Source organism: Phyllopteryx taeniolatus, chromosome 12 (assembly GCF_024500385.1).
Source record: "Phyllopteryx taeniolatus isolate TA_2022b chromosome 12, UOR_Ptae_1.2, whole genome shotgun sequence".
In the NCBI taxonomy this organism is placed as follows: Eukaryota; Metazoa; Chordata; class Actinopteri; order Syngnathiformes; family Syngnathidae; genus Phyllopteryx; species Phyllopteryx taeniolatus.
In genome coordinates, this window is record NC_084513.1 from 17,500,753 (window position 1) to 17,522,342 (window position 21,590).

General features: G+C 42.3%; 1 protein-coding gene across 9 annotated transcripts in view; it reads left to right on the forward strand.

Annotated features, from left to right (window-relative positions):
• The window catches only part of igf2bp2a (insulin-like growth factor 2 mRNA binding protein 2a), a 62,401-nt gene that overhangs the window by 24,482 nt on the left and 16,329 nt on the right, over positions 1–21,590 (forward strand). For 8 of the 9 annotated variants that reach the window (XM_061791917.1, XM_061791916.1, XM_061791910.1 and 5 more), the window contains 5 exons: positions 15,807–15,855; positions 16,844–16,895; positions 17,145–17,208; positions 17,847–18,140; positions 20,547–20,681. In XM_061791917.1, the coding sequence (XP_061647901.1) occupies positions 15,807–15,855; positions 16,844–16,895; positions 17,145–17,208; positions 17,847–18,140; positions 20,547–20,681 (594 nt within the window). Of the gene's footprint in view, positions 1–4,313; positions 4,380–15,806; positions 15,856–16,843; positions 16,896–17,144; positions 17,209–17,846; positions 18,141–20,546; positions 20,682–21,590 lie in introns of those variants that run through there. The other variant, XM_061791918.1, reaches the window with a different exon arrangement.

Sequence of the window (21,590 nt, forward strand, 5' to 3'; positions counted from 1 at the left end):
TTACTGTGATGCAAGCGCGTTTATTTGTTGTGACGCAAGTGTGCAGGTGCGTGCAAATGTCCTGAAACACCTCAGCATTCTCTTTGACTGTACAGTACCTGCATAGGTACGTACACCTGCAACAACATTAGGTACACCTGCACAATCTATTGAGATCCAATATAAAAAAAAAAAAAAAAGCTGCCTTCACAAAGATGATAATGCTCACTTTATAGTGACTCTGTAAAAGTATTCACACAAGCGTGTAAATATTGGAAATTAAGCATTCTTCTATTGGATTTTATTATATAGGTGTGCCTGATATTGTGGCCAGTGTATGTCGGGCATCCCCCTTGCCCAAGGACCATCACACTCGAACACCTGCTGGCGCCCACTTGACACCGACACACATTTCTCCACACTCTCATGCAATGTCCAGTCCGCTTCCTTCTTAAGCCCCCTGCCTCATTTTAAAGAGAAGGATTTGGAGCCATTTTAGCCAGCGGATTAAAGTCTGGCAGAGATAATGCCACTTGAGCCACTTTTGAGTCACGTGACACAACACGGCGGCCCGGCGTTTTGGGGAGGAGCAAGATGCTGTCCTTCATGTATTGAAGGTTCTTAATTGGTACAATACATTTTACGAAACCAACTTTTATTTCTTTATTTTTTTTTTTTACAAATAGAAGTAGCCTTGTGTTATCTTTCCGCAACTATTCACATGTACTTTGTATTATTTACATACACTCCTAAAGTGATTTTAACTATAAATTTGGATGTGGCTTTCACATGTTGTCACAAGTCCTCATCGCTAATCTTGTGTTGCCTTTAAAACAAGAGATAAATTGGTGCTTTATTGTCCTGGTGGTTATTTGTCTTGGAGACCAAAGAGTGTGTGAGTGTGCAGCCCTAAAAGATATTTCATTCGCTAGGATAAATTAATTTTCAAGTTGGTAAAAGGGGAAGAAGAGGCAGCAAAGATTATTACAAAGATTCTTTTTTTTTTTTTTTTTAAACCCGATTATGTGCTGGTTTTGTTGCACGTAATGAGGTGAGTGTTTGGCTGTGTAAAAAGTGAATCTCCGTCACTTACTGAAACGTGAACACGTTGTTGTATTATTGAGATAAATAAGCTCCTGCAATGTAGGGAACAAAAGCATACTTTCGTTTCTCTCAAGTGAATTACAGCAGGTATGTTGACAAGGGGATTGAAAAATGTGGGAAAACGAGAATAGTTGTGTAAATGCTGGCATGGGTACGAATTAATGTATGCATCAATGTGTAACACAAAAAAGACTGAACAAATAGAATGTTTTCCCGCACCTTTAGCTCACATGCGGTTTCTTCACATGCCAAAACCTTTGTTTTGACGTTTATTAAACGTATGAAGGCCAATAAGCGTATGTGAGTCTTAATTAGATAAGAAACATCTTCATTCAAAATCATTTCAAGTGTTTCCATTGTAAAAAAGAAATGGAAAGTATTAAATCTAATCTCTATAACACCAAAATGGCTCGCTTCCTGTTTCCTCTGATTACTTTATTGCCAGTAAACAGTCTCAGAATCACCATGACTTCGTTATCGTTACCCCCCCCCCCCGACCCCCCAAAAAGAGTTTTTAAAATGTGTTTTAGCTCTACACCATATTCCCTGTCACCTCGCATTATGAAATGAAACGTAATCGTTGCATGAGGCCCACTGAGAAGTCGAACAAGAGGGGGCGGTCCGCTGCAAATGCTCCTTAAATCCGCTTGTAATCCCTGTCATCACTTTGGAGCAATCAATTATTGCGCCGTCCCTGTCGTCCACATTCCTCAGTGGCCTCACATTCCTGCGCAGTCTCTCACCCAAAACGGAAAAGCCATTCAAATTCAACGAGCCAATAAAAATGCGTGTGCAAATCCAGATTAAATTAACAATTGACAACATCATAAATACTTGATAGAATTCTGGCGTTCAAGCACGGTGACAAACGTGTGCACTACACCAGCGCGAAAGGTGAAATCAAAGATTTATTTAGTCTAGGGTGAGTCAATCGCATTGTACTAAAAGCACTAAATTGTACTTTCTTTCTATTAGGGTGGAATTAAGCACTCCTTTCTCCAGTTGGACATTTCAGGTTTCCAAATTGTTCCTTTCAGCCCGACACTCGTCAATCCAGTTTGTTTTCCCATGAGTTCTCTCATTTGTAACACGTTGAACGCGAACACCCCCGCCAAACGTGATGACAAAAGATGTTGCTGCGCGCCCACACCGAGCAAACACGCTGTGTATTGATCCGTAAATGCAACAAGCTTGTACGTTTTTCTGCTGATTCACGACCATCTGTCATTGTCAAGGTGGCCGTGCCTTAAAGCGTGCCAGCCTTTATCGTCATCCATTATTTGTAAAACAGTGTGAAACCATAGGATGTATTTTTTTGATAAGTCACACCCTGCAGCCACGTCACTATTTGATTAGTTGACTTTTTTGTCAACAGGATTACGTGGGGTCAAACTAACTGTATAGGCAATGTTTTAAGTCATCTATTACATTCATAACTGTCACGCATGGAAAAGTGTACTTGTCAAACAATCTTTCAATCAAACCAGTTATAGCCTGCACAAGTGCTGCGTAGTGTAAGCCCCCAATACACTCACAGGCTTGCGGTGTGTAATGTGATCCAGTATCACTTTCTTATGGGAAGATCCATCAAACTACATCTACTGCGCCGTCGGCCTGCCAGACCGAGCTCAGGGCCAATTCCCAGTATCTGGTGCCGCGTTGGACATGCCGCCAAAATCAGATGTAAAACACACCCACGCCAGACTTGCGCAACTTGACACTTTTCTTTCCATGTATGTAATCGATCCTCACAAGACACTTCATTAGGGACACATAGAAACGCATTGAGTGCTGTACAAGAGCTGAGGAAACACCTCAGTGTGATGCCATTCACCACTGCAAACTGCAACCACAATTATAACCAAGTTGTTAGATTTATACCTCAGCATCAGTAAAAAAAAATACATCCGTCCATCCACTCTCTGAGCCGCTTATCCTCACAAGGATCCCAGCTATCTTCAGGCAGGAGGCGGGGTACGCCCTGAACCGGTTGCCAACCAATAAACAAACAACCGTTCGCACTCACATTCACACCTACGGGCAATTTAGAGTCTCCAATTAACCTACCATGCAAGTTTTTGGGGTGTGGGAGGAAACGGGAGTGCCCGGAGAAAACCCACGCAGGCACGGGGAGAACATGCAAACTCCACACAGGCGGGGCCGGGATTTGAACCCCAGTCGTCCACCAGTAAAAATCACAGCATTGCAATATTTGTAATAGCAGATGTTTAGAATACCACTACCAGATGATATGAGTAGTGCGAGTCTCAGATCAAGGCAGCAGTTTGCAACCACGATTACTGTGCTGGATTATTTTTTTTTTAAAATGAAATCAAACAACACAACAGTTAATACCATTTAAAATGTATTTGGGAACAAAATTAAAGTACTTAAATACCTGCAATGCTGCAAGATGATTAGTGGATTTGCTTGGCTTTTATTCATTTTCTAATTTCGAAGAAATGTACTTCCCTGGAAATTTTAGGTTAAATCTCCAGTGGTTTGAGTTCCTAAGGTGTAGTCCCTGAAATAGTCAGTCTACGTACAAGTATTTTCTTAAACAACGTGCACGAATTTTGCACAAGCACCATACACACAAATTATAGTTTAACAAGAACAAGTGACCAAATTATTACAATAGAGGTATTCTGCATTAAATGGCTATAATTCCTTCACTGTAATTGCTATATATTAGTGAAACCTCTTGATTCAGGAGTAGTTCTACAGCTTTAATTGACATGATATTTATTTCAAACCTATTATGGCAGTATATGAATGCAACATTCGAATGGAGACTCTCACTCTCCAAATCATTTTGAGTCCTCTGCACAAAATAGCTGTCATTTCCTAAATGGTAAATGCCATATTTTTGTGAACCCTCTCAAATTAAAGCTGAAAGTCTACACTTCAATAAAATTGGCATTGTTTTTTTCTTTTCAAACCCATTCTGCTGCTGCATAGGAAAAAAACTTCCGTGTGGATAGGCACACGCAGAGGTTTGAGGGTTTGCGTCATGTTGAGTGTGCGTGTGTGTGGTATTGATCCAGGTTATCCCCGCCGGGACCTGCGCCTATGACAGGCAGGCGCTCGGCCAGGCTCAACCCTCAGTCCTCCACCGCCACTATAATAGCTTATGGTGGGCAGATTAAAGGATGAGACCTGAGGAACAAGCCGCACACGTAGGCGTAAAGCAGCGACGGGCCGTGAGGAGTGGCGAGCGGGCGGCGCCGGCCTCTGCTCACCTGTCGGGAGAGTCCCGCAGAACCAGATGGGGGCTCTTTGCTAGCGCACGTGGGGTAAGCGCACCGTGCTGAGGTGTTGGCGTGTGGCAATTGCATGTCAGGTCTCTTGCGTGCGAGGTCGGCCGCTTCGCCTCTCAGCTGCCCTGCTGATGCCGTGCTTTGTCACGGACACTCACGTGAGTTTGCGGAATGATGTTACAGGCCATGAGAAAGTTGCATGTCGCTTTGGATCACTGTCGTCCAAGTGTAAAAAAAAGTGAACCACTGTTAAGTGTAAATCGAGGCAAAATGTGTCTACACACACATTATTGAATGGGTACGTGACCTTTATTTGAGAAGTAAGTGCTATCGGCTGCAACTCTCGCCCAGTCACCCCACACACAGACAATTTGAGCCAAAACGTTCAAGCAGAGAAGTTCCTTTGCAACTAACGGCACCCTCTGTTGTTAAAACTACTGTGCTGCAAAACACATTTCGTGGCGAAGCAGTACATTTACATTTCATGACCTGAAGCTTTATCCATATTCTACTGATAAACCAGGAAAAAGAGGAATGTACTAGTTTCCTTTGTCAGAGTTGGTTCTAATTCTAATTGTTGCCATCACCTTCTCATTTTTTGTGTTGGCATGGTAAAGTAGAATTCACCATCTTCACCAGTACGTAGAACAGTGACACTGCAATTGTTTTCATCCATTTGTTTACTGGAATGCATGAGAAAAAAAAGGACATTGTATGGTGGAAGGGGTCATAGTTGCCACAAAAAGCCAAAGAAAAATCATACTCACACCATCCATCCATCCATTTTCTACCGCTTATCCGAGGTCGGCTCGCGGGGGCAGTAGCTTTAGCAGGAACGCCCAGACTTCCCTCGCCCCAGCCACTTCATCCAGCTCTTCCGGGGGGATCCCGAGATGTTCCCAGGCCAGCCGAAGGATGTAGTCGCTCCAGCGTGTCCTGAGTCGTCCTCAGGGTCTCCTCCCGGTGGGACGTGCCCGGAACACCTCACCGGGGAGGCGTCCGGGACGCATCCGAATCAGATGCCCCAGTGACCTCATCTGGCTCCTCTTGATGTGGAGAAGCAGCGGCTCTACTCTGAGATCCCCTCGGATGACCGAGCTTCTCATCCTATCTCTAAGGGAGTGACTCCAAAAAGGGCGGGTACTCTGAACTGTTCTTTGGTGCATAGGCACAAACAACAGTCAGGACCCATCTCCCCACCCAAAGGCGGAGGGAGGCTACCCTCTCATCCAGCGGGGTGAACCCCAATGTACAGGCACCGAGCCGGGGACCAATAAGTATATCCACACCTGGTCGGCGCCTCTCACCGTGGGCAACTCCAGAGTGGAAGAGAGTCCAACCCCTCTTGAGAGGACTGGTACCAGAGCCCAAGCTGTTTGTGGAGGCGAGTCCGACTATATCTTGTAGGAACTTCTCGATCTCACACACCAGCTCGGGCTCCTTCCCTGCCAGAGAGGTGACATTCCACGTCCCTAGAGCCAGCTTCTGTAGCCGGGGATCGGATCGCCAAGGTCCCCGCCTTCGGCCACCGCCCAGCTCGCACTTCACCCGACCCCTATGGCTCCTCCCACAGGTGGTGAGCCCAGGGGAAGGGGGACCCACGTTACCCTTTCGGCCGGGCCCCATGGGTGCAGGCCCGGCCACCAGGCGCTCACCTTCGAGCCCCACCTCGAGTCTTGGCTCCAGAGGGAGGCCCCGGTGACCCGTGTCCGGGCAAGGGAAACCTGAGTCCATTTTTTGTCGTCATCATAAGGGGTCTTTGAGAAGGGGTCCATTTTCTCAGGGTCATGGGTGAACTGAAGCCTATTCAGCAGTCACTCACAGGGCATATATACACCAACAACCATTCAGACTGTCATTCTCTGTCACTAAGTGGGAATTGAAGTCAAGCATGTAAAACCATTACAGTGACTTCATGTTTTTAGATCCACCCTAATATACTGTACAGTATGTGCTACCGCCCCCGTACTGCCCTGAGAATGCCCGATCTCGTCCGATCTCGGAAGCTAAGCAGGGTCGGTCTGAGGAATACCAGGTGCTGGGGTTGGGCAGTAGGCCAATCACCTGCTCCTGTTAAAAAACTACAGATTACGGAAACTGCGATTGTGGCCTTATGTGCCTCATGGCATGGAGAGCTCTAGTAATAAAAAAAAATATGTGCTACTGGCTCTGTAAAGAATTAAGTAGGGTAGGGTTTTGTATTACACAAAATGCGATGCAATTGGCGAAAGATCTGGAGAGCTGCTAGAGACAGCTCTGTTTACTTTAATGATGGATGGATGTCTTAATGGCGTCAAAACGATGTCAAAATAAGTGATAGTATTTTTATGGCCATGTTTGTTGAAGCTGTTGCGGCAAGACTCACCATAGGGTATCTGCGGGGTTTTGTGCATAAGCACCCAGCTTTTTGTACTGTTTTCTCACTTAACTGACACGTGTACACCGTGGACAGCTTCGTTATTAACACCGGCTTAGAAGGAGCGCGCGCAGCGTGTCGCATTTTGCCTCGTGCGTACTGCGAGCGAGGCCTCTGACTGTCACTCATTTTGGCAGAAAAGAGACGCAAATGTTTCGCGTTGCCCTGCGTGACCACAGGCATTCTCAATTGATCAAACGCACATGCTGAGAAAAACAAAGTGGCGCGCTTCTTTTAAGCGCGTTGTTGTTGTTGTCACGTTGACCGACTGCCACCTGCTTGTGCACCGTGATTTGGCTTCAAAAAAGTGGCGTAAGGCACTTTCCCATGCGGCATGTCAGTCTCTCTTACAGTACGGAACACTACGCCCTGGAGCCGTAAGGATGGGCAAGTTTGTGGCAAAGTAGAAGTTACAAACTAAAGAGGCAGTCATCCTGTGGTCGTGACACGAGGTTGTCGCTTTAGTGACTGCAGGAAGAGGGGGAGGAGACAGACTTTGTATCAACATGACAGCTATACGATATCAAACGAATAAACAATTCCAAAAGCTTCTAAAAAGAAGGGTCATGCATGTGCAAGTGTTTGCCGCGCACTTCTGAGGTTCGTGGTTCGAATCTCACCAGCCAATCAAAGGCACATAAAGGCAAATAACCATTCACACTCACATTCACAACTAAGGACAATCTCGAGTCGTCAACGAACTTAACACGCATCTTTTTGGAATGTGGGAGGAAGCTGCAGTACCTGGAGAAAACCAACACAAGCGCACAGGGGAATGTACAAGAATTCGAACACAGAACCTCAGAACTGTGAGGCGGCCGTGCTCACCACAAAGTCCCCGTGCTGTCCATAACATGAACAACAGTCTACATTATGTTGGGGATTTCTGTAATGCTCACTGAATGAATCCCTCTACCTATACAGGTACGAGGATAATAGTCAATATTACCACACTATAGTTTTGTGAAGAATGTCTCTAATACACATTTGACATGTATTTGGGACATGCTGCAAGAAGGAGCCGTCTACAGAGTCTGCAGCACAGTGTCGTGGCGTCTGTGGTGGAATGGACTGTTTTCATTTAAATAGAAAGTGGAGCTTTGGACTGCTTTCCATAATGAAATTCAGACAAGTTATTTTGTGTGTGCTCTGGGACCTTATTTGTAGTGATGGCATCAGAGAAGTGAAAGTTATTCTGAAAAGTAGCTTTGTATGAAAGCCATTCGTTGTTATTTGGGTTTATGCAATCAAAACACTGATAATGACGAAGTCAACTTGACATGAGTAATTGCAGCGTGGCGTGTTTCACTTGTTGACATTTTTTGTGTGAGCTTTTACAGCGAAGAGCATCATGGGCGGGCAATATGCCCTGCGCACACTGACTTTCATGCCATGTGTGTGAATCTAGACACTGATGTTCATGTTAGGTGTTTTTGTGAATGGACAGACTGCTTCTACATTATGTTTGTGTGTCTGGACAGACAGACGTTTACATTATTTGTACGGACAGTGATCTTCACATTTGTGAGTAAGTACAACCCCAATTCCAATGAAGTTGGGACGTTGTGTCAAACGTAAATAAAAACAGAATGCAATGATTTGCAAATCATGTTCATATTGAATTGAATACACTACAAAGACAAGATATTTAATGTTCAAACTTTATTGTTTTTAGCAAATAATCATTAACTTGGAATTTTATGGTTTCAACACGTTCCAAAAAGCTGGGACAGGGTCATGTTTACCACTGTGTTACATCACCTTTTCTTTTAACAACATTCAATAAACGTTGGGGAACACAGGACACTTATTGTTGAAGCTTTGTAGGTGGAATTCTTTCCCATTCTTGCTTGATGTACAGCTTCGGCTGTTCACCAGTCCGGGGTCCGTCGTATTTTACGCTTCATAATGCGCCACACATTTTCAACGGGAGACAGGTCTGGACTGCAGGCAGGCCAGTCTAGTACCCGCACTCTTTTACTATGAAGCCACGCTGTTGTAACACATGCAGAATGTGGTTTGGCATTGTCTTGCTGAAATAAGCAGGGGCGTCCATGAAAAAGACAGCATATGTTTCTCCAAACCTGTATGTACCTTTCAGCATTAATGGTACCTTCACAGATGTGTAAGTTACCCATGCCATTGGCACTAACACAGCCCCATACCATCACAGATGCTGGCCTTCGCCCCATCTTTGCTTGTGAATGACTGAGCAATTCAGGGAAGCTCCTTTTATATCCAATCATGGCACCCACCTGTTAGCCTGTTCACCTGTGGGATGTTCCGAACAGGTGTTTGATGAGCATTCCTCAACTTTCTCAGTCTTTCTTGCCACCTGTGCCAGCTTCAAAAGCCAGCATCTGTGATGGTATGGGGCTGTGTTAAAACCATTTTAGACGTAGTGGTTCTCAGGGGTATCTCAACCATGGGGGATGTAGGTGTCGCACCCCTGCAACCCACAAACATACTTTTTCAACACCCCAAACCGAATAGCCTAGTGGGCCGTGTCAAAGGCTATTTTCTGTTCATGCCACGGGCCAAAAAATAATATGGACAGCGGGCCGCAAATGGCCCCTGGGCTGTAGCTTGGACGCCCCTGTGTTAAATGAATGGACAAAGTGATGTTCAATTTACAGTAAGTTCACATTAGGTGCGTATATGGAAGGACAAACGGATGTTTACATTATGTGAATGGACATGCATAATTACATTACTTGTATATCTAAATGTAAGCTAGGTGTTTCCATTATGTGTATACATTGACAGAAAGAAGATTTCATTGTGTGCATATTAACGGACACACATAAGTTAGCATGAGGTGCGTGCGTAAAAGGACAAATGTTTTCATGACTTGTTAAATAAATGGACAGAGTGATGTCTGTCAGTGGCCAGATAGATGTTCACATCAGTGGCGTCATTAGGCCTATTGTAGGGGGCTTCAGATGGCATTCCTTCATGCTTCCACCCACCAAGTAGCTGGCGATTGGCGCTGTTAATTTGATTTGGATTACATTGTTAACTCCTCAAAGGGAAATAATTTAATTTAATGTAATTATTTTTTTTTATTAATTGAAAATGATGCGTTTGGCTTACTTTGTGACAACGCAGTGACCTTTTTTGCATACAGTTTTTCATACACTGTAACAATGTGTATTTCCTTTTTTGTGGTGAACGCTGTAAACATACTTCCTGTGTTTGTGTACTGTATTAAAAAATATACTGAAATAACACTACAAATCTAACAGTGACTTAGAACGTTTACCCAGTATTGTATTTTTTTTTTCAATCTGTCCAAAACTATTAAAACGCAATTACTCAGTCTCCGTTAGCTGTTTGTGAAATTTTGTGCTCGTGCGCTACAGTCGCTCACATCCTGTGCATCTCCTGGGGGCTAAGCCCCCCCATAGAATCTAGTGACGCCCCTGGTTTGCAGTAAGTGTGTTTGTGACGATTTTTACATTGCGTGTTTGAGAATGGACAGACCTGTGGACATACAGTATGTGAATGAGCCGCCATTTATTGTATGCGTATATAAGAGGACAGACAAATGCTTACATTATGTGAGTATGCAAATGTACTGTCGTCAATAGAATGAGTTGCACCACAACTACTTTAACCCATTGCTCGGATGGATGACTTCCAACTGTAGATTTGTTCAAGTATGAATTACTTAAAACCCTCTCTACTTATGCCCTTGAAGCGACGGTGCATGTGTGCGTGCGCTTCTTCTTCTCTTTAGCTGTCACAGCCGAGAGAAGAAGAAGGCTTGTGTTCAGCTCACTGCTGCACCCTGATGAGCTCTCGCCCGCAGAGGGCTGATCAGAGAAACACAAGCGCCTAGGCGCTTCCTGCTGAGATGAGATTCTTAGCAGCGCCATGGAGCGACCGCTTCCTCACTGCTGCAGTCTGGAGAGAAGGTGCAGGCCTTTTATGTGTGCTGAGGCTGCAGGTGGGGAGGAATTCATGGATGGATCTGTAAAAGCAACGCTGCTACAGTAACATAATTATATTTTCCATGAGCAGGTTTGTTTGCATTAGGCGTCTATGTTACTGAAGTTTACATTTTATTTGTATGTATGTAAATTGGTGTTGGGGGTTAATTCTATTTCGAAACTTTCCACGACTGATTTATTTATTTATTTTTTTGGGGGGGGGGGGTGTGGGTGGGGTTGTGTTTGGACCCCTAGACTACATACATAAGCAGCAGGATACACAAGCTTGGAAAAACTGTTGCGCATTCAGGCATGTTGAGGGGGCCCAAAAAGGCCTTTCATTAGTTAGAGGAACATCAAGCAATTCCAGGGCCTTCAAAACCCCATATTCCTCAGGCTCTAATAATAAAATCATAAAATATTTAGATTTCTTTGTTGATTGATTAATTGTCTAACATTCTTCCCCATAGCTGATTAAGGAAATGTTGTCACAAATACTTGCTTAGCACAACTAGCAATGAGGCTGAATCCCCAAGACAGACAGCATTTCCTGTCTTCTCTCCATGGTAACGAATGTCGAAGAAAAAAAAAAGCTTACGCGTCTCTTTATTTTGAAGGTTAGCAATCCTCCCCTGTACAAAGTTTTTGCACGAAAAAAGCAACACATATTAGCGGCTTTTAACTCCCGTTTTGACAGCTAAATTGGCCTAGAAGGAAGGGTGCTTGAAAAAAAAAAAAAAAAAAGAGTTAAAAAAGCAGTACTTCTTTGCAGAAAGAACAATTGGGAGTGTGTTGAAGGCTGTGTGGAGGTGTTTAGTGAGACCGACATGCTGCGGACAGGCCCAGTGGACTGAAAGGCTATTTGGGATGTCTCTTTATTCATCCAAAGTGAGCCTCCCGCTGGGCCTGCGAGCCGTCACCGACAGGATGAGCTTCCGCACACAACTAGGAGGTAAACAAGGCTTTCAGAGGCCTCATTACACACAATTATTTGACCAATGTTTTTATCCTTTGCTGTGGAAACGGGACCACTTTGTCCTCAATCCAGCAAACGCTGCATTTAGATCTTACAGTTTAGATTGCATTGAAGGAGTGGAAAGAACAATGCATATTTAGCCGCAACATTAGGAAGACAGCAATACAAAATTCTGCCTTTATCAAGATGATAATGCACACTTTTAATTAACACTGTCAGAGAGGTGTTAATGTGACAGCATGTTTATTGTTGCGGTCGTAGTTAGGAGATTGTAGCACTGACCTGTGTCATACTGAGAGCCGTTCCTAATATTTTGACTCTCCAGCACCTAAAATAAAGTGACCAACAACGGCAAAATCTGAGCTTTAATTTGTATTCTTTTTTAAAATATACACCATTGTATTAAGACATTTCCAAAAGTCATTTTTTTCAAAACACACAACCCCTCCAATGACTACAATTGCGTTTTTTTGAATGTGTAAAATATTTTTTCGTACAGTATAATTTTAGCAACGGGTAGGAAGATCCAATTGAGACGATGCAAGTCAATATTATTGCAATAAATGTCAAATTACAATATGACATTTGCATTGCTTTCCTTTTCGAGTTCTCTGCACTGGCGGTTTTATGAGGTTGAAAAAAGGGGCAGCCAAATTCATCAAATACATAACCAAATCAAATCCTTTTCTGTACCAAAAAGTAAGCAGTAACTTAATCATTTCAGCTACACTGTTAAGCACTTTGCACAAAATGCTTTAAAGAAAAGGTGCAAAATGCAAGTAGTAAGCGTTAAATACTTCAAAACAACAAATATATATACAGCATCATGATGAAAAGCAACAGCAACAATTCAACACCCTTAAACTGTACCAGCTTATTGAATAGAAAGTAATTGGATTCAATTGTTTACTCGGTTAATAAGAGAATAATAGAAAATATGCAAATCCATCAGCCCAATGTTTATTCCATGTTTAGTTTTTGTATCTTTGTAACATTTGAAACACACATTTGAAACATCAATTATGTTTTGTGTAATATAATGATTTCTTTTCTTTTCTTAATAGTAGAATTTGTTTTAAAACTGCTTTTATTTAATTTGATGTGTTATTTCTTTGCGTTATTATTATGAAGAGAAAGGCCATATGGAAATGTCAACATAAAGGCGACTGCATGTATAGTACCAGTGAGTAGGTTTAGGATTGCTGGCCAGACAATAAGCGTGAGTCATATAAGAACTATTGGGAGCGGTCATATGATTTGTCTCTGTGATTTTCTGTCAATGAAGTCGATCGTCTTCAGAGGCGAGCAGCCTCTTGCCCTCTCGCTGGTCCAAATCCGCGGGACCGCCCTGTGTGCTTGTGCGCAACCACCGCGTTTTAGCTGCTGCAGGTGGGCGCGGTAAATATTAGCTTTTCAAATAAGCGTGGACGCACTCGGCTATTTAAAGGCCAAATTGAGAGGATTTCTAGCCTCCTCTCTCGCTCTCCTCCTTCTCCCCTCCCTCTTGTTGGCCGGAGGCTGTAAACCAGCGGCAGGCGGCTTGGTCGCATTCAGCAAACATTAAGTGACCGTTCAGTGCGAATCCTCCTCTCGTCTGGGAAAGGAGGAGCCCAGGAGGGCTCTGGGTTCACCTTGTGTTTGTGTGTGTGTGTAAACAAAACAGTCCACAGCGTCATGGGTCTCACCCATCTCTGTGAACAGACAGACAGACAGGCAGTGATGTTCTGCTTAGCGTGTAGCCACAGGCATGCTTAAAATGAAACGGGGGGGGAACTGTCATTTTTTCCAAAAAGATCCAGGAAGCTGCATATTTGGGAGCGACGAGGCAAGAAGTGTGCTGGGACACATGAAAGAAGAAGGATAGCAAAGGATCACTCTCTTTTGAAAACAGAGCATTAAAGCAGAAGTATGTAAAAAGGGAAATCCCTCTTAACGCATCCCACACCACAGCATAATCTATGATCGGGCCTTTTCTGACTTTGTTTGGGGGTGGGGGGGGGGGGGGTTCAACTCTTAAATGCAGCCTGACTAACAGTATGTCTGTACGCCAAATTTCGAGCTTCAGCTATGTTTGAATAATCCAAGAAGGGCCTTATTATAATATTCATATTGTTGAATTAATATAGCTGCGAGTGTCAATTAAAAACAGAGCATGGCTATCTAGTGAGAGTTGAGCCAATCCAGATTCCATCCAAATGCCATCCAGGCATCCATTTTTTTTTTTACAGTACTTGCTATGGGCACTGGTGAATTGATATAGAATCATCATTAAAAAAAAAACTATTCTGCCAATCAAATTCTATTCGCGGTCCGGCCCGGTCCCTGACCCTCTGTTTCTGAAGTTCGGCTCGACTGACATTTGACCCCCGTGAACACTAAGAAGCAGCATCAAGTGCAGCACTTGAGCGCAGATCAGCTATGTCCATTAGCAAAATCAATAGGGAAGACCTCACTTGAAATCCTTGTAGGATCCAAGCAGACACCACTGAGCGATTATTTCCATACTGTAATATTTTGCTTGAGCTGTTGCATGGCGAGATGGTTACGACGCTCTGATACGGCCAATTTTGCCTCGCTTGGATAGCGACGAGTGTCACTGCATAAGTCATCTACTCGCTCCAATGTAAAATCAATTTCAAGCGTAGTTTAATAGTGGCAGGTTGGCGCAGATGTCAAACATATTAAACTCATTTGTTTGCAGTTTTGGTGGATGGATGAAGTGAAGGCTGGAATGTCCTAAATCTCTGTGATGCTCACCCCCTCTGCTCTGCCTCTTTCCTCCTTTTTTTTTTTTTCCCTGGAGGAGCACAATCAGAAAGAGTCATTCATTCATGTCCCAAATGCCAGCATGTGCGTCTTCCTGGAAACTTCGACCTTGCAGTCTTTTCCAGGGAAAGATGCAAAAACCTCTTCAGAGGAATGCGCACCAGCCTACCGCAGACGCTAATTTCTCCCACTTTCACCTCTCCTCCAGCTCTATCCATCACTTCACCCCCTGGAATGTCCGCTAATTGTCCTCCGAAGTGCTCTTAAGGACTTTTGGGTTTAGCGCAAGTGTGCTGTTTTTCTCCGCATAAACGTTTGCTTCTTTTCTCAATCGGCAGCGCTCATGTTGTTGTGCTGCTGCTGCTGCTGCTGCTGCTTGTGTTGTTTCTCACACTTTGTGGTCACTGGACACTTTTGTGCTTGAGCAATTAACATGGAATTCTTGTGATAAAACAGCACGATGTGGAAATTTAATACCAGTAACTGTAAAAAGAGGACATGCAGCTATCGTGAAACAAACGTGACTTTTTTTCATAATGCACTTCTACCCTCACTGGACTCAGCTGATGAGATTTTAACAATATGTTTATTTTTGTGGTTGTAGGGAAAACAGGTAGTAAAAAGTGTGAAAAGTGGTTAGCTTGTCTGCCTCACAGTCGAGAGGTTCTGTGTTTGAATCTCAGGCCCTCCTTTGTGGCGTTTGTGTGCTCGCGTGGATTTTCTCTGAGGACAAGTGCTATAAAAATGGATTGAGGATGAGAAATTTATATTGAATATATATAATATTGTAATCTAGGTGTTGTGTTGGTGAAAACCTGGTTCCCTCGCCTGATTTTTATTGGCTCCAATTCCCCACAGCCCTCAACAGGATGTGCGCGCTTTACAGAATGGACGTATGTCATACAAGAGGTGAACTACAATTAAAATGTAACGAAATGTATTAAATAAGACAAAAAAATGATGCATTTGTATGACTCAGGGGCGTTAGACTTGGTTCCACTGTATTTTAGAGAGGATCACTAAGCACCAGCAAGGAGGCTGCTGGACGGTGATGATGTGAGTTAGGCGTAACCATGGCAACTTGGGCGCACTTAGAAGTTGCATCAAGACAGGAGTAACTGTCCGTGAAAAGAACAACCTCGGAGATGTTATGCAGCGTCACTATACCACTTCCCTCATCTTAAAGAAATATTGTGTCAGTCAAATGTGAGACTTTAAAATATTTTACACTTCCATTTATAGAATTGGGGTTGGGGGGACTCGTGTAGTTAACTTCGGATACACGCAATGAAACAACGGATCCGAAGAGACGTGAGGATCTTTCTGTGTGTGCATCAAGGTTTGTAAAATTCACCGTGTCTCTATCTCTGCAGGAGTCGGAAGATTCAGATCCGGAACATTCCCCCTCATCTACAGTGGGAGGTGAGTAATGTGTGTATATGTGTGCGTATGTGTGTGTGTCCAAACAGCATGAAGTAGTCCATTAAGTTCAGAGTTTTGCCTCATTCAGGCTGTTGACTCACTTGTTTGGATGTCCTTTAGCTTCTGTAGTCTGTTCTTGTATACTCTAACCCCAAATTTGTAAGTACCAAATATAATTGAGGTAAATGTAACACAGTTTTTTCCAAAATGTCAGTTGCAGAGGCTTAAAAAGTATACTTTTTCTATTCGTAATTACGTGCTACTGTAAAAAGTATAAATCAGGGGTGGTCAAATCTAATTTAATTTTTAAAACGGACAGATGGGCCAGATCATTTGTAAATGAGGTAAAAAGGGGGGGGAAAGGTTAAAATGTGTATGATAAACATGTAAAATACTTAATTTTAATAATAAAATGATAATTCATTCTCATTTTAAAATTCTATTATTTGTACTTAATTTAATTCTAATTAATGTATCAATTGTTTGATCAAATACATTAAAATGTGTATGTAAAAACGTTTTAAATGGTATTTTTAAATGTATCATTTCCAATAAATCAACAAGCAAATTATTTCATGACATAAATTAATAAAACAAATAATACATGAATAAATAAAATGTTATGGAAAACAATGGCTAAATTCCTTATTATGTAAATTACAGGACTCTTGATAATGTAAATGCTCAGTGGGCTAAAGTAAAGATTGCTGAATGGCTGATTAACAAGTACACACTTTAAGTGACATCACAACCAAACAGTTATGCCACGACTGCACGGTCAGACCCATTCAGCAAGGCGGGACGTAAACAGCAATGCAAGCCACAGCGAAGCGGAATAATACATGCCGACTGATGACTTGAAACTAACTGTTTCGTTACTGCAGTTCAACATTTTAGTGTGCAGTTTACAGTATGTCCATGTGCTCGTGTATCGTAATTGTTTTCTACATCCCTACTCAATTTGCTGACGCTATCATCTCTCCGTCAGGATTTCGACGGCCTGCTAGCTCGATATGGTACTGTAGAAAACGTGGAACAAGGTACCAACTCTTCTTCTTTGTCTTATTTCATCTATTGTTCATATTGGTGCACTGCTAATCTAGGTGATGCAATAGTTTTCCAGGTAAAGTTCATCCTGGTGGCAACGTGTTGCATGTTTGTTTATGAGACTATCAGTGAATTGACCGACAACTTACAGGAGATTGTTATCGTTATGTCATAGTGGGGCATTATGTACTTTGTGATGATGACATCTTATGACATCTAATGTCTGCCTCCTCTCTTGACAGTCAACACTGACACAGAAACAGCAGTGGTGAATGTTACATACGCAACCAAGGAGGAAGCTAAAGAGTGAGTATAGTAAACATTGAGTTGCGATGCATACTTTGCTTTTATCAAATCTTCGAAAGCGGCGTACACACATACTGATGTCTGTTGCGCGGGCTTCAGGTCGCTTCCAGATTGGCTGTTGTTCTGTTTCTTGTCGCATTACAGTGTCCCTGGCTCAGGCCCAACACGCATAAGAATTAGCAATCGAAAATATTGAAAAGCTCCTGGTAGCAATCTGGATCGGATCCAAATTGGTTTGAAATGACATCTGCTAACCCAGTATACACTTAGCAATTAATCTACCCCAAAATTAACTTACATTTGAACCAACTGAAAAAAAGTTGCAAAGTTAAACAAATGCTAAAGGACAAAGTATTGTAAAACAGTCAAATGTTTTGCCCGCAATTAATATTTGTGTTGTTGTAAGCATTAAGGGACCGAAAAAGAAGTTATTTTATTCATTTATATGTTTTTTAAAAATTAAAATATAGAAAATATAATATATATAAATATAGGAATTGGCATCGGGCCCCAAAAAAATACATATTGGTCAGACCCAAATGTGTGTACCCTGGTTAAATCCACAGAGATTCAATAGAAATTTTAGAGCTGAAATTTTCATGTTGCTAAATATTTACTGTTGTTCGTCTACCTTTCAGAGCCATTGAGAAGTTGACAGGACAGCAGTGCGACGACTTCTCCTTCAGGGTGTCGTACATCATGGATTTGGACGCCGCTCCGCCCATCCAGGCCGCCCGAGGTCGACGCGGCGGCCGGTTGTCGCGGGACCAGGAGACACCTCAGCCCGGACCCTCCGGAGGCTTCGGCGCCCCGCGGCCCCGGCAGCAACAGGACTTTCCTTTGCGCATGCTCGTGCCCACTCAATTTGTGGGCGCCATCATCGGCAAGGAGGGACTCACCATCAAGAACGTCACCAAGCAGACGCAGTCGAAGTAAGCAATTTAGCTCACTGAAACCAATGCGTGAACAGCTCTCATCTTGGAAAGTGATTCCATCTCAACCAGTGTGATGTTGCTCATTCGTGTGCAGTGAAAGATCATTGGGTGTGCTTCAGGATATTATTCTTCAACATCATGTATCTTTGTTCATCCATCTATGCCAGCGACATATATTGACAGGCTGAAGAATTCATTGCTCTTCCACTAGACGGCACAAGGTACATAATATGTGGGTCCACTTTTAGTGACACATTTTGTAGTGTTTTCAATTGAATATAGGTTGAAAAGGATTTGCAAATCATAGTATCCGCTATATGCGGAACATCACATGACTAACACAGAGAAAACGGGATAGTGTGTGTATCCTACACTAACAAGCATAACTAGGCTTGACGACATGGTTGTTTGAAGCCAAACTAAAATTGTGCTTTCTTTATGGGTGGTGTCTTTGGACAAAAGTTAAACAGATGTATATCATTTGCTTACACACATATGATATGTATAAACACGAACGAAGCCTAAACGTCAGCTATTGTCATCTTTGGTGGCTCTGTGGTGACATCTTGTGTTAACAAAAGACATTGTAGGCATTTAATGTTCCCACGGGTGCTTTGTCACGGTCTCCTTTGCCATTCACCCAAGCGAAGAGGAAGTGCTTTTACCCGTTTTGCCCAATGTGGAAGTAGGTTGCGCTTATACCAGATTGTGCTTTGTATGTACGCAGCAAATTCAGAAATTAGAGTTTTCCCCAAAAATCTCAATCTGGATCAGGATTGCGTTAGATTTGATGGCCATTATAAAATACTACGAATGGGATTTTTTTTCTTTCATTTTTCATAATTTTTATGTAATCAATGTGTGAAATGATGTGTAAATTTCCTTTTAGAGTACCAGACCGTAATAATAATAGTGAAACAAATCAAATGTTCAGGATGATGAATAAGACACTGTGGAGAGGAAATTGCACACACCAATGATCTCATCACCAGTATGGGAGGTTTACGGATTACCGATATTGATATACCGTAATTTCTTGTGTATAATGCGCACCCATGTATAATACGCACCCCCAAAATTGACCTAAAAATTCTGGAAAACCCTTCTATGTATAATGCATTTATAAATGCATGATTTTGCTTATTATATGTATATGTATATATATATATATATATATATATATATATATATATATATATATATATATTATATAATATTATCTGTATTTTGCTATTTTTCTAAAGGAATAATTCTGAAGTTAAGCACTTTATTTGAACACGTAATACTGTTTTTTAATTTACTTGCTATTATTTTGAAATTCACAGGCCTACTTTTATTTAGTAAATTAGAAAACACACAGTTGGGCTCATATGTTTGATTACCCAGGCAGAATTTGTAAGATGGGAACAATTTTTTAAAGAAAACATGAAGGACCAGGTGAACCAGATTTTATTTTATTTTAATGGGATTCAAATTAAATCGCCAAGCCTTTCATAAAAGCATTATCATTAAACAAAAATTAACCATAAAGAAATTAATGATGGTTGTTGTTCAGTCGCCGGCACGGTGGACGACTGGTTAGCACATCTGCCTCACAGTTCTGGGGACGGATGTTCAAATCCCGCCCCCACCTGTGTGGAGTTTGCATGTTCTCCCCGTGCCTGGGTGCGTTTTCTCCGGGCACTCCGGTTTCCTCCCACATCCCAAAAACATGCGTGGTAGGTTGATTGAAGCCTCTAAATTGCCCGTAGGTGTGAATGTGAGCGCGAGCGGTTGTTTGTTTCTATGTCCCCTGCGATTGGCTGGCGACCAGTTCAGGGTGTACCCCGCCTCCCGCCCAACGATAGCTGGGATAGGCTCCAGCAGCCCGCGACCCTAGTGAGGAAAAGAGGTAAGGAAAATGGATGGATGGATGTTGTTCAGTCATCAGTCATATTTAAAAATAATAATAATAATAATATTTCACAAATTCTGCCAGGGTATGTAAATTAATGAGGACAGCTGTACATGTATGCAGTCATACGTACCCTTGTCATATTGGAATGAAAGTGTAGGCTACACCTTTTTTATAACCACTAGGTGGCGGTGGCATATTGGAATGAAAGTGTACAGCTTTCTCATAGCCTCTAGGCGGCGGTGGGATTATGGAATGAAAGTGTACATCTTATTCATAAACACTAGATGGTGGCATACAGTTATAAAATGTGAAAGTTTTTTTCCATTTGCCCCAATACCCATGTATAATGCGCACTATTGAGTTTTGACAATTTTTGGGGGGGAAATTGTGCAATATACATGAGAAATTACGGGAGTAGTTTTCCTATCACTACTAGGCTCTATTTGCTTATGTCATTGAAATACCTGGATGTTACTGAACTGTCTCAACTCTTGTCTTGCTTTCAGAGTGGACATCCATCGGAAGGAGAACGCGGGCGCGGCCGAGAAGCCGATCACCATCCACTCGTCCCCGGAGGGCTGCTCCTCAGCCTGCCGCATGATCCTGGACATAATGCAGAAGGAGGCCAACGAGACCAAGATGTGAGTTCACGTTCACATTACGTCCCCACGGGAGATTAGCCATAAATTTCTACGGCCTATAATCTCATCCTTTAACCTGCCAGCACACCTTTTAATCTCAGTGTGCATTCTCTCTGCTTTGGACCCCTAACACAGTAAACACACAACACACTTCACATAGACCGACACGTGACAGAGGCTTAGCGTTAGAGAAAGATGAACGACATATCTAATTTGCGTTTAACAGCGCCTATATGTGCTCTCAGCATCTACAGTACACTCTCCGCTTGTTTACTACTGTATGCTTTCCAATTAAAATGTAAACGCACCAGTCTTCTTCATCAGTCAAGCTTTGTTCTTTTCTGAGAATAATTATGTCGTTTATTATTCATTTAAGATTCTGACACGCTTGTTTAGCTTGTTCGGAGGTTGAAAGCTGATGTTTTTGAGGAAGCTCACTGTAAGAAATGTGATCATTAAAACGTTGCTTAATTAGTAGCTGGTTGTCATAAAGACTGAATTTTATGCTTGCTTTGCATTTTCATAGTTGAAGAAAAAAAAACAATGCTAAATATTAAAGTTAAATCAAAAACTAATACCAAGTAAAATTTATATTAAATTAGGCAATACAATAATAAATATAAAAGTAAAATCTAAATCTAAAATAACAAAATCAAAACAGAAAATTGAAATTAAAATAAAGACAATACAAACAAAATAATCATACACGTCAGTTTCAACTTTCTTTGAGGCTAGTTACACTTAAGACAATATTAGTGTTAGCTACGTGTGGCTAGTAGCATAGGTACAGGTAAATTGTTGTCTCTGTGGCTAGTAAAATGCATGCTAATGCTAACTAGAGTGTTAACTTAATTGATTGAAGCTACTGAAGACAGTAATACTTGGGGCTAAGGTTTTTATACGTGTGGC